We start from the raw sequence: 13,730 nt of genomic DNA, 5'->3' as shown, positions 1-13,730 counted from the left end.
TCTTTTATGCCCTTCAGCACCATCACACTGCCATCCTTTTTCATCTTTTTCTCTTTTGTGATATATCTATATATTACTTAGATTTAGTATAAGAAGGCTCCTCTTTTATCCAACATCATAGTGCTTTTGTTTTCAACAATGGGACATATTTGAAGAATAGAAAAGATTTATATTCTACTGTACTATTACCCCTCTCCATCCTTTGCTTTTTCAGCACTCCCAAAGTTTACTGTACCATTAAAGTTTGGTACGGAACAGGGAATAGTATTTAATTAAATACTTTTACTTTTCTTTACTAATTACTTTTCTCTATATTTCTCTAAACTGCAGACAAGTGTCTTATCTACAAAGGATAGGGTACTGTTGTGATCCACAGTGACATCTGTTCTTTGAATTCATGTAAATACATGTGCCAACATAGTGACCTATATGTTATTGTATTAAGTGCAGCTGAAAACTCATCTTTATTTAGTACAACTGCATATAGTCATGAACATTTTTATGTTTTATTTTGGTTTACCTTGGCAATGATTTATTGATAACAGATCGTAAAGGCAGAGTTAATGTAAGCAGAGAAGACATTTCTGAAAATAGCATTTATGTAAAATTGAAGAGTATGGATTTTTTTTTTTTACACAATTACTGTTTGTGACACATTTCACTTCTTTAAATAATAAATTTTTGTTATTTAGTTTTCTGTTATGATGATTTTTTATATTACAAATGTAGAAACATATGAATAATACTACATCATAAGTTCCTGTCTAAAATAAATGGTTATGATCATTTTCCCCTTAAAAGTGGTAGAAATAAAAAAATGTCTTCCTTATCCTTTGTCATTTTCATGAGTACAAAGAGGATCAAAGTAGGCATGAAAGTGTGCCTAGACAATTAGGTCTACACCATAGTGAAAACAGCTTTAGTGGAGGGGCTGAGGTGCATTTGTCCCTTGTCATGATTTCTCTAATGCATAACATTAGCATTAAAATACAATAAAAATACATGTAGGAAACCTAGAATAAGACTTAGTATGCTGGCTTAAACACTTTGGACTCAATTTCAAAATCTTACAACTGAAAGATGCATACACACACACACACACACACACACACACACACACACACACACACACACACGCACGTAATAATTAAAAAATATATGATAATATTTTACTTTCCTAAATTATAGATCAACACTAACAACTCCACAAATGAATGAGTGTTTTGTCTTATGTTCTATTATATCTTGCACTACATTTTTATATCATCTTCCATTCAGACACTATCCCCTTACCAGCTGTAATTCAACAAGTTTCCATCATTTTTTTTATTTTCTATTTTCTCTGAATGTGTAATACTGCAAAAAGCAACAAGACAATGAGGATATATTTGATGTAAAGCAAAATTGTGGACCTGAATCTCAGAACTACCTAACACAATGCATCAAAAAAAAAAAAAAACAAGCCTTGTTGTGTGTTTGTGTGTGTATACAGTGGGTAAAATAAGTATTGAACACATCACCATTTTCCCCAGTAAATATATTTCTAATGGTTGTTGAAATGGAATTTTCACCAGATGTTGTTAGCAACCCAAGTAATCCATACATATAAAGAAAGAAATACAAATTATTTTAGAAATTAAGTTGGGTGTTATAAAATGGAATGACCCAGGGAAAAAGTATTTAACATGCTAACTGAAATTTAATTAATACTTTCATACAAAAGCCCTTGTTGGTAATGACAGCTTCAAGACACGTCCTGTATGGAGAAACTAGTCGTATGCATTGCTCAGGTGTGATTTTGACCCATTCTTCCACACAAACATTCTTCAAATCTTGAAGGTTCCGTGGGCCACTTTTTTGAACTCTACTCTTTAGTTCTTTCTATAGACTTTCTATTGGATTCAAGTCAGGTGATTGTCCGGGCCAATCTAGCAACTTTACTTTCTTTATCTGAAACCGAATGAGAGTTTCCTTGGCTGTGTGTTTGGGATCATTGTCTCGCTGGAATGTCCATCCTCATTTCATCTTCATCATCTGGGTAGATGGCAGCAGATTTTTATCAAGAATGTCTCTGTACATTTTTCCATTCATCCTTCCTTCAATTATATGCATTTTACCAGTGCTAGACCATAATTTTTTGGGGTGATGTGCAAATGCCATATGACCCCCAAACATGGTGTGTATTTGGGCATCCAAAGAGTAAAATTTTTGTCTTGTATTGTCTTTGAAACAACTGTATATGCTAAGTCTGAAGCTCTCCACAAGTGATCCTTGGCTCTTGGACAATTCTTCTGATAATTAATTTCACTCCTCTATCAGAAATCTTGTGAGGAGCACCTGGCGGTGGCCGGTTTATGGTGAAATTTTGTCCTTTCCACTTTCAGATTATGTGCTAACAGTGCTCACTAGAACATTCAGAAGTATAGAAATCCTTCTGTAACCAATGCCATCAGCATGTTTTGCAACAATAAGGTTGCAAAGGTCATGAGAAAGCTCTTTGCTTTCACCCATCATGAAATGTTTTTTGTGTGACACGTTGGTCAGACAAGGGGCAGGATTGCTTTCTAATTACTGATAGATTTCAGGTGGTGTCTTGGCTTTCCATGCTTTTTTGCACCTCCCTTTCTTCATCTGTTCAGTACTTTTTCCCTGAGTCATTCCATTTTATAACACATAATTTAATTTCTGAACTTATTTGTTTTGCTTTCTTTGTATGTATGGATTACTTGGATAGTAAATGACAGCTGGTGAAAATTTCATGTCAACAGCACCTTTAGAAATATATTTACTGAGAATGTTTGTGTTTAATAATTATTTTGCCTGCTGTGTATATATATATACTCAGAAACACACACACACACACACACACACACACACACACACACACACACACACACACACACACACACACACACACACACACACAATTATGGTAGAACTAAAATTCAGATTCAAATAATAAAGTGAGAAATTAGGATCCTGGATCTAGGAGTGCTGTACTAGAGTTAAGAAAGATACAAATGTCTTTTTGTTCTCTGTACATTATGAAATACTATTTCCAAGGAGTGTGAGGACAATAAAAGGAAATTGCAGAGACTTGTAGGTGCTAGATTCATCCCTAACATCCTCCCCCCATCAATTTCCCTTAGCTCAACCAAAACATATTATTCTATGAACAGCCACAACGGTCCACCACCATTCCTGGGATTTTGCCATGGATTATCTGCTGTTTATCATTGAAGTACAGCATATTTATCGGTGACATCTTCGTCGGCGTGCAGCATGGCCCTGCCGAGCCTCTAGGATTGGCATGCTGAACCAGATGAGTATGTGGGTACTTCTGCATGAACATGTACTCACACTGGCCTGAACAGTAGTTTGCCTTGTAACGTTTGGGTGCAATGATCCAATCCCAGCCAAAAGCTTCAAAGTCCACTGTGAGCGGGTAGCGACAACAGCGGGATTCCATCGAGTGCTCATCACAGTCAAGACCCAGATTTCTCCGTGATCGCTTGGTTGTTTCAAGAACCCTGACCTCCAGGAATGGCTGCTGGAGATTACAGGAATAAGTAGAAATACAGAGATGGGTCAAGCACCTTGTATAAAGTGTAGACTCATATGCTTCTCAAGTGACATAAAGCTAAAACTAAATAAAAATAAATAACATTTGGCTCAGTATGATGATTATTGTTTCCACTATAGCAGTATTTTTGATCTAGCAGGTCTAACGGGTCCTTACCAGTCCTTCCTCTCCAGGCCGCAGAGACGTCACAGCCAGGTCATTGCCACTCTCGTCATAGGCATTTATATCAATGCCCCAATTTGTGTGTGGTTGCTTGAACCAGTTCTGCAACACATGTTTGAAATCAATGCTCTGCCAATGACCAGCTTGAGAACTGAGTTCGATTTTGAGCGACCGGATGCGGATGTGTCGGCTTCCCTGCTCAGTGATAGGTTTAAGGCGAAGGATCTGCAGGTAAACAGTGGAAGTTTTCTGTAGTGGACGCAGATAAACCCACAGCTGGGCTTTCAGGACCTTGGTAAACATCAGTTTTGGACTGAACTTGAAGAAACAACAGCTGGGTTTCCCATCCACCTGCACCAGAGGTTCAGCTAAAGGAAATAAAATAAATTGCTATTATTCACTGAAATAGCATTTAAAATGGTCAAATAGTATGACACTATGATATAAACAAAACAATATAAATCTAAAATAGAAATATAGCTGCCAGCAGCTTCAGGAAAACAATACACGGTGGACACATGCATTTAACCCTTTCTAATCTTTCACGAGTTCACCCTTACATCTAATCTGAAGGCGAATAGTAGGCATATTTTGGCGTGCTGTCCTGGGGGAGGGGTCCGGGCCCGGAGCATAGCCCGAACCCAAATAACTCCTCCTATCCCTAATTTGGGATAAATAGATTAGAAGTGAGGAGTTGGGGTGGAGGAGGGCTGTTTGTGAATAGATAAAATCCCTAAAGTTACAAAGTCTAAAGTCTCTAACCCAAAGAGATATTCTGGTAACACTTTAGAGTAAGGTTCCATTAGTTAATCTTAGTTAACTACTTTAGTTAACATGAACTAAGCAAGAAAAATCCTTCTACAGCATTTATCAATCTTAGTTAATGTTAATTTCAACATTTACTAATGCATTATTCAAGTCAAAAGTTGTGCCTGTTAACATTAGTTAATGCTCTGTGAATTAGCATGAACTAACAATGAATAACTGTATTTTCATTAACTTACATTAACACACTCTGTCAGTTTAAATCTAGATTAAAGACCCACCTCTTTAACCTGGCTTACACATAACACATTTGTAATATTCAAATCCGTTAAAGGATTTCTAGGCTGCATTAGTTAGGAAATCCGGGAACACTTCCCATAACACACAATGTACTTTCTACAGCATTAGAAGAATGGCATCTATGCTAATATTAGTCTGTTTCTCTCTTATTCCGAGGTCACCATAGCCACCAGATCCAGTCTGTATCCAAATCCAGTTTCAACTAATATAATGATAATAACATAACGCAGGTACACATTTTCAAAGATCAATAAACTTTTATTTTATTTTATGGCAGATTCAGAGCAAGAAATACCAACATGTTGACTTTGTGTGGCTTAAAATTAATTAATTTTGTATGTTATTTTATGTTTATATGCCAGTTAGGATGCTTTTTTTATTTTTTATTTATTAAGGACCATGTACAATTTCTAACATAAATGTTTCCATTTGATGCATTGTACCAGCGTTAGCCGCAGGCTAATTTACATCTGCAGTCCATACAAATAACACTCCCCCACCTCCAATACAAAAGAGAAAAAAATAAATAAAATATGAAAAACACACACACAAGATACAAAAAAACACAATTTGACAGTAGCACATCAATGTAAGTGATTACATATTTGATTGTTTTTCAGAGAAACTTTCAGTTCGGATTTAAAACTCTTAATGGAACTGCAGCTTTTTGTAACATCTGTTAGTGCATTCCACTGTGTGGTTGCTTTAAAAGAAAAAGCAGATTGTTTAAAAGTCGAGCGGCAATAAGGTATGTTACAGTCAAAATTAGACGCTATTCTAGTAGATTTGACAGAAATCGCAGAACGAGTGTGAACATAAACCAATAAGCATGCAGGGGCCAGGCCATGTAGAATCTTATACACTAGAGTCAAGTTAGAAAAGAGTATAAAGTTTTCAAAACTCAATAGATTGTGTTTCTCTAGAATCTTACAATGGTGGTATCGAAATGGCTTTTTATCAAAGATTTTTAAAGCTTGCTTATATACTAATTCTAGAGGTCTAATGGCCGATTCGCTGGCCTGTCCCCAACAGGTTACACAATATGAAATATGTGAGAAAATTAAAGCATGCATAAACACTTTGGCTACATCCATTGGGAGGGATGATCTAATCTGTCTGAAGTTTGCTAAATTATATTTTATAGTTTTTTTCATTTTCTTGATATGTTTCTTAAAGTTAAGATTCGAATCTAAAATTATACCAAGGTATTTAAAGTCGGTAACTATATCAATTAATTCATTTTTAATAAAAATATCTGCAGTTTGAATCTGCCGCTTATTTTTTATAAAAGAACATACCTTTGTTTTGTTAATATTTAATGTAAGACAGGATTCTTCAAGCCACTCAACAACGCCTTGCATGGCACAAGTTAATTTATCAGCCGCTAGTTGAGCATTTTTTGCATATGTGTACAACACAGTGTCATCGGCATATAATTGTATATCAACACTGTGACAATACTGTGGAAGATCATTAATATAAAGACTAAAGAGTAAAGGACCTAATACAGATCCTTGAGGCACACCAGTTGTGTTTTTCATATAACTCGAGCGTGCATCTTTAATTCTAACACACTGCATTCTATTTGATAAGTACGATGAGAGCCAGGCTAGAGTTTGTACTGAAAAGTTAAAAGTAGAAAGCTTTGAAATAAGGACCTCATGATTTACCATATCAAAGGCTTTGCGCAAGTCCAAGAATACAGCAGCAACAACTCCTCCCTTATCAAGCTGTGTTCTTACTCTTTCTGTGAAGTGCAAAACGGCTGTTTCGGTGCAATAGCTCTTCCTGAAGCCAAATTGCATAGGATTTAAACCAGGGTTACAGTTATCTAGATGCGTTGTCAGTTGCTCTTTGATAATTTTCTCCATTACCTTGGATAATACTGGTAATATACTTATTGGTCTATAGTTACTTGCTTCATAGCGGTCTCCAGATTTAAAGATAGGTGAGATGACTGCATGCTTCCAGTTCTCAGGAAAGCAGCTGTTCGTAATTGAAAGATTAATTAAATGTGTAATTGGGGTGGTTAAAGTCTCTGAATGTTTCTTAACTAACATACTATCCATGTTAAAAGCATCTATACTTTTAGAATTCTTTAAAGAAGCAATAATCTTTTTACTTGTCCTTCATTTGTTGTCATCAAATTAAAACCCTGTCCTTTATTAATATGTATAGTAGGAACGCTTTTTTAAAAATGATTTCCTAACTCATGTACTGACTCAATAAAAAAAGAATTAAAGATAGAAGCAATCTCCACATTTTCTTCAATTTTCTTATCCTGAAATCTGAGCTGTATATCTCTTGTATGAAGGTGTTCTCGCCCTATGAGATTATTAATATTTTTCCAGGTTTCTTTACTATTACCTTTACTCTTATTTATTACTTGAAGATAAAAGCGTGATTTGGCTAATCTCAATTCCTTAACCACTTTATTCATCAGTCCTTTATAAATTAAAATATCTATATCTCTTTTAGACTTATTAGCTTTTTTTAAGGCTGCGTCTCTACACTTCATCATTTGCCACAAGTTGTCACTAAACCAAGGTAGATTGACTCTCTTTCTGGGTTTTCTCTTGACCTTCACAATAAAATTCCTTCTAACAGATTCAATTTTTGTTGTAAATAAATCACAACCATGATTCACATCTTCTATTGACAGAATATCATCCCAAACCAAACCATCGATCTCACTGTCAAATGCAGGTTGTTTACTTTTAGGTACATGACACATAATGTCTGAGTGATATGATGTTAAATTCTTAAATCTGTTTTTAGTTAATTTCCTTGCTACAAGCGTCAAATTATGATCAGATAGCCCAGTGATCAGATTGTAACTTTCTGTTATCCTCTCTGGTCTACTAGAGAAGACAAGATCAAACACTGTACTTGAATTTTTTGCAATTCTAGTTGGGCCATTGATCAACTGTTTTAAGTTATATTTTTCTGTAATTGTTTTAAGTTTTCTCCTCTTCCCCTTGTCTGCCCAGTTTAAGTTAAAATCACCCATAAGAATAAGCTCTTTATTAAGATTACACTCTTTTAACATATCAATGAGTTGATCATAAAAAGTGTCATTTGCTGATGGAGGTCTATAGAATCCTATTAGAGTAAAAGATATTTGTTGGGACAATACGATTTTTAAAGCAACGTATTCCAATGTATCTGCCGCTTTTAAAAAAATGCGCTCACATTTAATGTCGTCTTTGACGTATATCAATACTCCTCCTCCTCTCCCCCCAATTCTATCTCGTCTGAAGCACTGATACCCCGGTACAGAGAAAACATTAACTGGGGTTGACTGTTGTAACCACGTCTCAAATAAACATAGATAGTCCAAGTTGGAATTTAATAATAAATGTCTCAATTGTTCAGTCTTTGAAACAACACTTCTGATGTTTAAGTGTCCCCCAAATAGTCTTCTGGGTTTCAATTTTGGATCCCATAAGACCTTTGCGTGATTAACAGTCTGAAATAAGTACGAACCTCGCTGCTTTATCACTGCGGGATTCCGACATGTCGGGTAGCTTGTAGATTTTGAATCCTGTTCATTGGCCACTTCAAATACTGGTTGTGTGTCGGTCATAGAGTCACAGAAATCAATGGCAAATGAAACCGCGTGGGCGCCGGGTGTAACGTTAGATATTCCATAGTCACTCACCTCCAAGGATGATGTTACCCGGGGTACAAAAAGAAGCTCAGCTCCGTTATTTTGTGATGCCTCCAGGGTAGTTGGTCCTGGATTTAAATGGACATCCCCTGACAGCACCAGTATTAACAGTAGAATGCCATGAATCCCTCGAGCCGGAGTGGTGAGTCTCTGCCGTTTGGTGGTTTGTTTACCTTGGTCAAACATGGCCTTCCCTTGATTCAGCATGGACGAGTAGACTGTATAGAATCCCAACAGATTATAGCGCAGGCTTGCGGCGCCAATGCTCACTGTGTAGTTAGAAGGAGCCCGGTTTACACCGGACCAGTTCATCCGATGTTTCCACTGATCTCCGAGGTCTGAACGGCTGACATGTGTCGCTCCAGACAGGTAGACTCGCAAAGGTAGTGAGATGGTGATGCTCATATTGACCGTTTAACCGTTAACCAAAAGTAAACATTTTGACCGATGAAGGGGCCGTTCACATATCACATCTTTTTTTGTGCTCAAGTTCGTTATTTCAAATGTGGTTTGCGCGCTCATAATGGAAGAGACGTGCTGCGACGTGCTCATTTTTACCAGGATCGTCCGCACTGCATCTAGTTAAAAAACATCTCAGCTTTTCAGAATGACGCAAGCGCACCAGGCCATGTGAAAAGAACCAACTCAATCAGCTTCTTTCAGGGTGAAATTCACTGTTGTTTTTGAAAAATGTACCCAAACACTGCAGAGTTCTTTACTTTTTTTCGAAAATAATTATTGTAGCAGAGTTACGGCAAGCGTTTTTCGGTGGTGGAAATCCATTACTGAAACTTCCTTGTTGTAACGGAGATCTCAGCTAATGGATGCTTAGCAATGACAGACACCTCAGGAGCGCAACTGCCCGAGCGCTTTGGAAAGAAGGAGAAAAAGATATACACGCGTGTGTGTGCATGAACTCACTGGGCACCTAGATATCACACTATAGAGACTGTGTCTGTTCCCCGAACTAGAATATACAAAAAACGTCCAAACCAAGTTAAGATTAACAATTTAATTGAGGTTCAACAAATAAAAAACAGATGCAATATGGATAAACAAATGATAAAGCTTGGCTTATTGAATATCAGATCCCTTTCTACGAAAACACTTTTTGTAGATAATATGATCACTGATCATAATATGGATGTGCTCTGTTTGACAGAAACCTGGCTAAAACCTGATGATTACATTATTTTAAATGAGTCCACCCCCCAAGATTACTGTTATAAACATGACCCATAAAAGGCAAAGGGGGAGGTGTTGCTTCAATTTATAACAACGTTTTTTTAGGATTTCTCAGAGGGCAGGCTTCAAGTATAACTCGTTTGAAGTAATGGTGCTTCATATAACATTATCCAGAGAAACAAATGTTAATGATAAATCCCCTGTCATGTTTGTACTGGCTACTGTATACAGGCCACCAGGGCACCATACAGACTTTATTAAAGAGTTTGGTGATTTTACATCCGAGTTAGTTCTGGCTGCAGATAAAGTTTTAATAGTTGGTGATTTTAATATCCATGTTGATAATGAAAAAGATGCATTGGTATCAGCATTTATAGACATTCTGAACTCTATTGGGGTTAGACAACACGTTTCAGGACCTACTCATTGTCGAAATCATACTCTAGATTTAATACTGTCACATGGAATTGATGTTGATAGTGTTGAAATTATGCAGCTAAGTGATGATATCTCAGATCATTATTTAGTTTTGTGCAAACTTCATGTAGCCAAAATTGTAAATTCTACTTCTTGTTACAAGTATGGAAGAACTATCACTTCTACCACAAAAGACTGCTTTTTAAGTTATCTTCCTGATGTATCCAAATTCCTTAGCATATCCAAAACCTCAGAACAACTTGATGATGTAACAGAAACTATGGACTCTCTCTTTTCTAGCACTTTAAATACAGTTGCTCCTCTACGCTTAAGGAAGGTTAAGGAAAACAGTTTGACACCATGGTATAATGAGCATACTCGCACCCTAAAGAGAGCAGCCCGAAAAATGGAGCGCAGCTGGAGGAAAACAAAACCAGAGGTATTTCGTATTGCTTGGCGGGAAAGTAACCTATCCTACAGAAAAGCATTAAAAACTGCTAGATCCGATTACTTTTCTTCTCTTTTAGAAGAAAACAAACATAACCCCAGGTATTTATTCAATACAGTGGCTAAATTAACGAAAAATAAAGCCTCAACAAGTGTTGACATTTCCCAACACCACAGCAGTAATGACTTTATGAACTGCTTTACTTCTAAAATCGATACTATTAGAGATAAAATTGCAACCATTCAGCCGTCAGCTACAGTATCGCATCAGACAGTGCACTATAGACCCCCTGGGCAATAGTTCCACTCATTCGCAACTATAGGAAAGGAAGAATTGTATAAACTTGTTAAATCATCTAAACCAACAACATGTATGTTAGACCCTATACCATCTAAGCTCCTAAAAGAGGTGCGTCTTTGAAGTATGACGAAGTATGACCATATTAGCCCTGTCTTGTCAACACTGAACTGGCTCCCTATCAAACATCGTATAGATTTTAAAATATTGCTTATTACTTATAAAGCCCTGAATGGTTTAGCACCTCAGTATTTGAGTGAGCTCCTTTTACATTATAATCCTCTAAGTCCGCTACGTTCTCAAAACTCAGGCAATTTGATAATACCTAGAATTTCAAAATCAACTGCGGGTGGCAGATCTTTTTCCTATTTGGCGCCTAACTGTGGAATAACCTACCTAACATTGTTCGGGAGGCAGACACACTCTTGCAGTTTAAATCTAGATTAAAGACCCATTTCTTTAACCTGGCTTACACATATTATAACATACTAATATGCTTTTAATTTCCAAATCTGTTAAAGGATTTTTAGGCTGCATTAATTAGGTAAGCCAGAACTGGGATCACTTCCCATAACACCCGATGCACTTGCTACATCATTAGAAGAATGGCATCTACGCTAATATTAGTCTGTTTCTCTCTTATTCCGAGGTCACCGTAGCCACCAGATGTGTATCCAGATCAGAGGGTCACTGCAGTCACCCGGATCCAGTACGTATCCAGACCAGATGGTGGATCGGCAACTAGAAAGGACCTCTACATCCCTGAAAGACAGCGGAGACCACGACAACTAGAGCCCCAGATACAGATCTCCTGTAAAAACCTTGTCTCAGATGACCACCAGGACAAGACCACAGGAAACAGATGATTCTTCTGCACAATCGGACTTTGCTGCAGCCTGGAATTGAACTGCTGGTTTCGTCTGGTCAGAGGAGAACTGGCCCCCCAACTGAGCCTGGTTTCTCCCAAGGTTTTTTTCTCCATTCTGTCACCGATGGAGTTTCGGTTCCTTGCCGCTGTCGCCTCTGGCTTGCTTAGTTGAGGTCACTTTTACACATTTATAGGAATATTTACTTGATTGCAAATTATTGCACAGACACTATTTAAACTGAACTGAGATGACATCACTGAATTCAATGAACTGCCTTTAACTGTCATTTTGCATTATTGACACACTTTTTTCCTAATGAATGTTGTTCAGTTTCTTTGACGCAATGTATTTTGTTTAAAGCACTATATAAATAAAGGTTTCTAGACTTTACTTGACAATGCTGGCGCTTCTGACTCACAGTCATTAAGTACCTTTACATGTTTAAAGGATTTGCCACTGATGATTCAAACGCGCGTTTGAGCAGTGTACATTTGAGCAGTGTAGAGCAGCGGTTCTCAATTCCAGGCTTCAGACGTTTTTTCTATATGAATGTAAGTGCCCTGAGAAGTGGACATCACAGGATAATCTGCCATCATTCCAATTCGAAGTGAATTTATATGTCCCATTCAATGTGCATGTGCATGAAGTGTGCAAGACGGCGTAAATCCGTGAATGAATGTTACGAAGTTGGGTAAACATCAACAGATTTCCCCTGATCAGGGTGTAGGGAACAATGAATATTGTGTAGGGACCACATAAATGGGAACATAGTTCATGCACCGAGCTCACTTCTAATGAGCTGATTATCTGAATCAGGTGTGTTAAAGAGAGACATGCACAATATGCAGAGCTGGGGGGCGCGAGGACTGGAATTGAGTAGAGTAGTGCTGGTTGTTCGCGTTTATCCGATCACAAATGCAGACATGGTTTTATGTTTACGCGGCGTGATGCAATACAACACATAAAAACATTGTATAAGTCATTATAATCCGTAATTATGTCCCCACTGGATGCAACAAATGGCTCGTTTGTAATGGGTTTTATTGTTTTTGTCTTGTAGTGTCAGTGTTCTGACTGGGACACGCATTACAATATAGTAAAGGGAGTAACATTTCCGTCACTTGCTTGAGGCATTTGGCCAATCACAAAGCACTGGATAGCTGGCCATTCATAGCACACCTCACATTTAAGACCAATGAGCTTTGTAAAAAACTAGGAATTTTAGAAAGGAGGGGCTTAAAGGAGAAACAATAATGTACAGTATGTGGAAAATAATGTTTTTTTTTTAACCTTAAACCTTAAACCGAGTGGACCAATTCTCATTATTATTAACTATTAACTATTAACTACTTTTAACTAGTTGCTTATTAGCATCCCTATTATTAACATAATGACTTTTTATTAGTACTTATAGAGCAGATATTCTGAATTACCATACTGCATCCCTAATCTTCAGTGATGGGCAGTAGCGTCATTACAAGTAGTGATGCTACTATCTTAACTACATTTCTCAGTAGCGTGGTGGTAGCATTGCTGTTTTCTTAATCAAATAGCTATTCAGTAGCGAAGCTCTTTTTTTTGATCAAGTAGTGCTGTATCATCAACAAAAGCTACATTATCCAAAGAATTCTGAAGCTCAAGCTCAAATCGGAAATATAACTGCTAAGGATCACTGATCCTGGACCAGTAAAAGTGACGCCACCACCAATAAACCTCGTAACTCCATTAGCTCCTCAAACTGTCAGTCAAGCCTCATCATTCCTCCCGCCTCTCTCGTGAATGAAGTGTGGCGTGTTGTTTTGAGCATCTCGGCTTGTTTACAGTCTGAAAGTAAATACATTAACTGTTGATTGAATAAGTACAGCCTTTTCTTTACTCAAGAAACACTATATTTATAAAGGCATATATATATATATATTGTATTTGAGGAGCAGAGAAGAGAGTCATTACATTTGTTGTCAGTTTACAGTCAAATAGCTGGTGCAAAGTGCTAAATCTTTTATAATATGATTTTTTTTGGCCAAATAACAGAAA

General features: G+C 37.1%; 1 protein-coding gene across 2 annotated transcripts in view; it reads right to left on the bottom strand.

Annotated features, from left to right (window-relative positions):
• Positions 1–2,298: 2,298 nt before the first annotated feature.
• The window catches only part of LOC132126283 (growth/differentiation factor 11-like), a 122,888-nt gene continuing 111,456 nt past the window's right edge, over positions 2,299–13,730 (bottom strand). Inside the window, exons 2-3 of one of the 2 annotated variants that reach the window (XM_059537452.1) lie at positions 3,740–4,113; positions 2,299–3,550 (exon numbers count right to left, since the gene is read on the bottom strand). In XM_059537452.1, the coding sequence (XP_059393435.1) occupies positions 3,170–3,550; positions 3,740–4,113 (755 nt within the window). In that variant the 3' untranslated portion in view covers positions 2,299–3,169. The remainder of the gene's footprint in view (positions 3,551–3,739; positions 4,114–13,730) is intronic. The other variant, XM_059537453.1, reaches the window with a different exon arrangement.

Source organism: Carassius carassius, chromosome 44 (assembly GCF_963082965.1).
Source record: "Carassius carassius chromosome 44, fCarCar2.1, whole genome shotgun sequence".
NCBI lineage: Eukaryota > Metazoa > Chordata > Actinopteri > Cypriniformes > Cyprinidae > Carassius > Carassius carassius.
The sequence above is the reverse complement of the archived record's forward strand: the minus strand, read 5'-3'. Positions and strand labels throughout refer to the sequence as shown.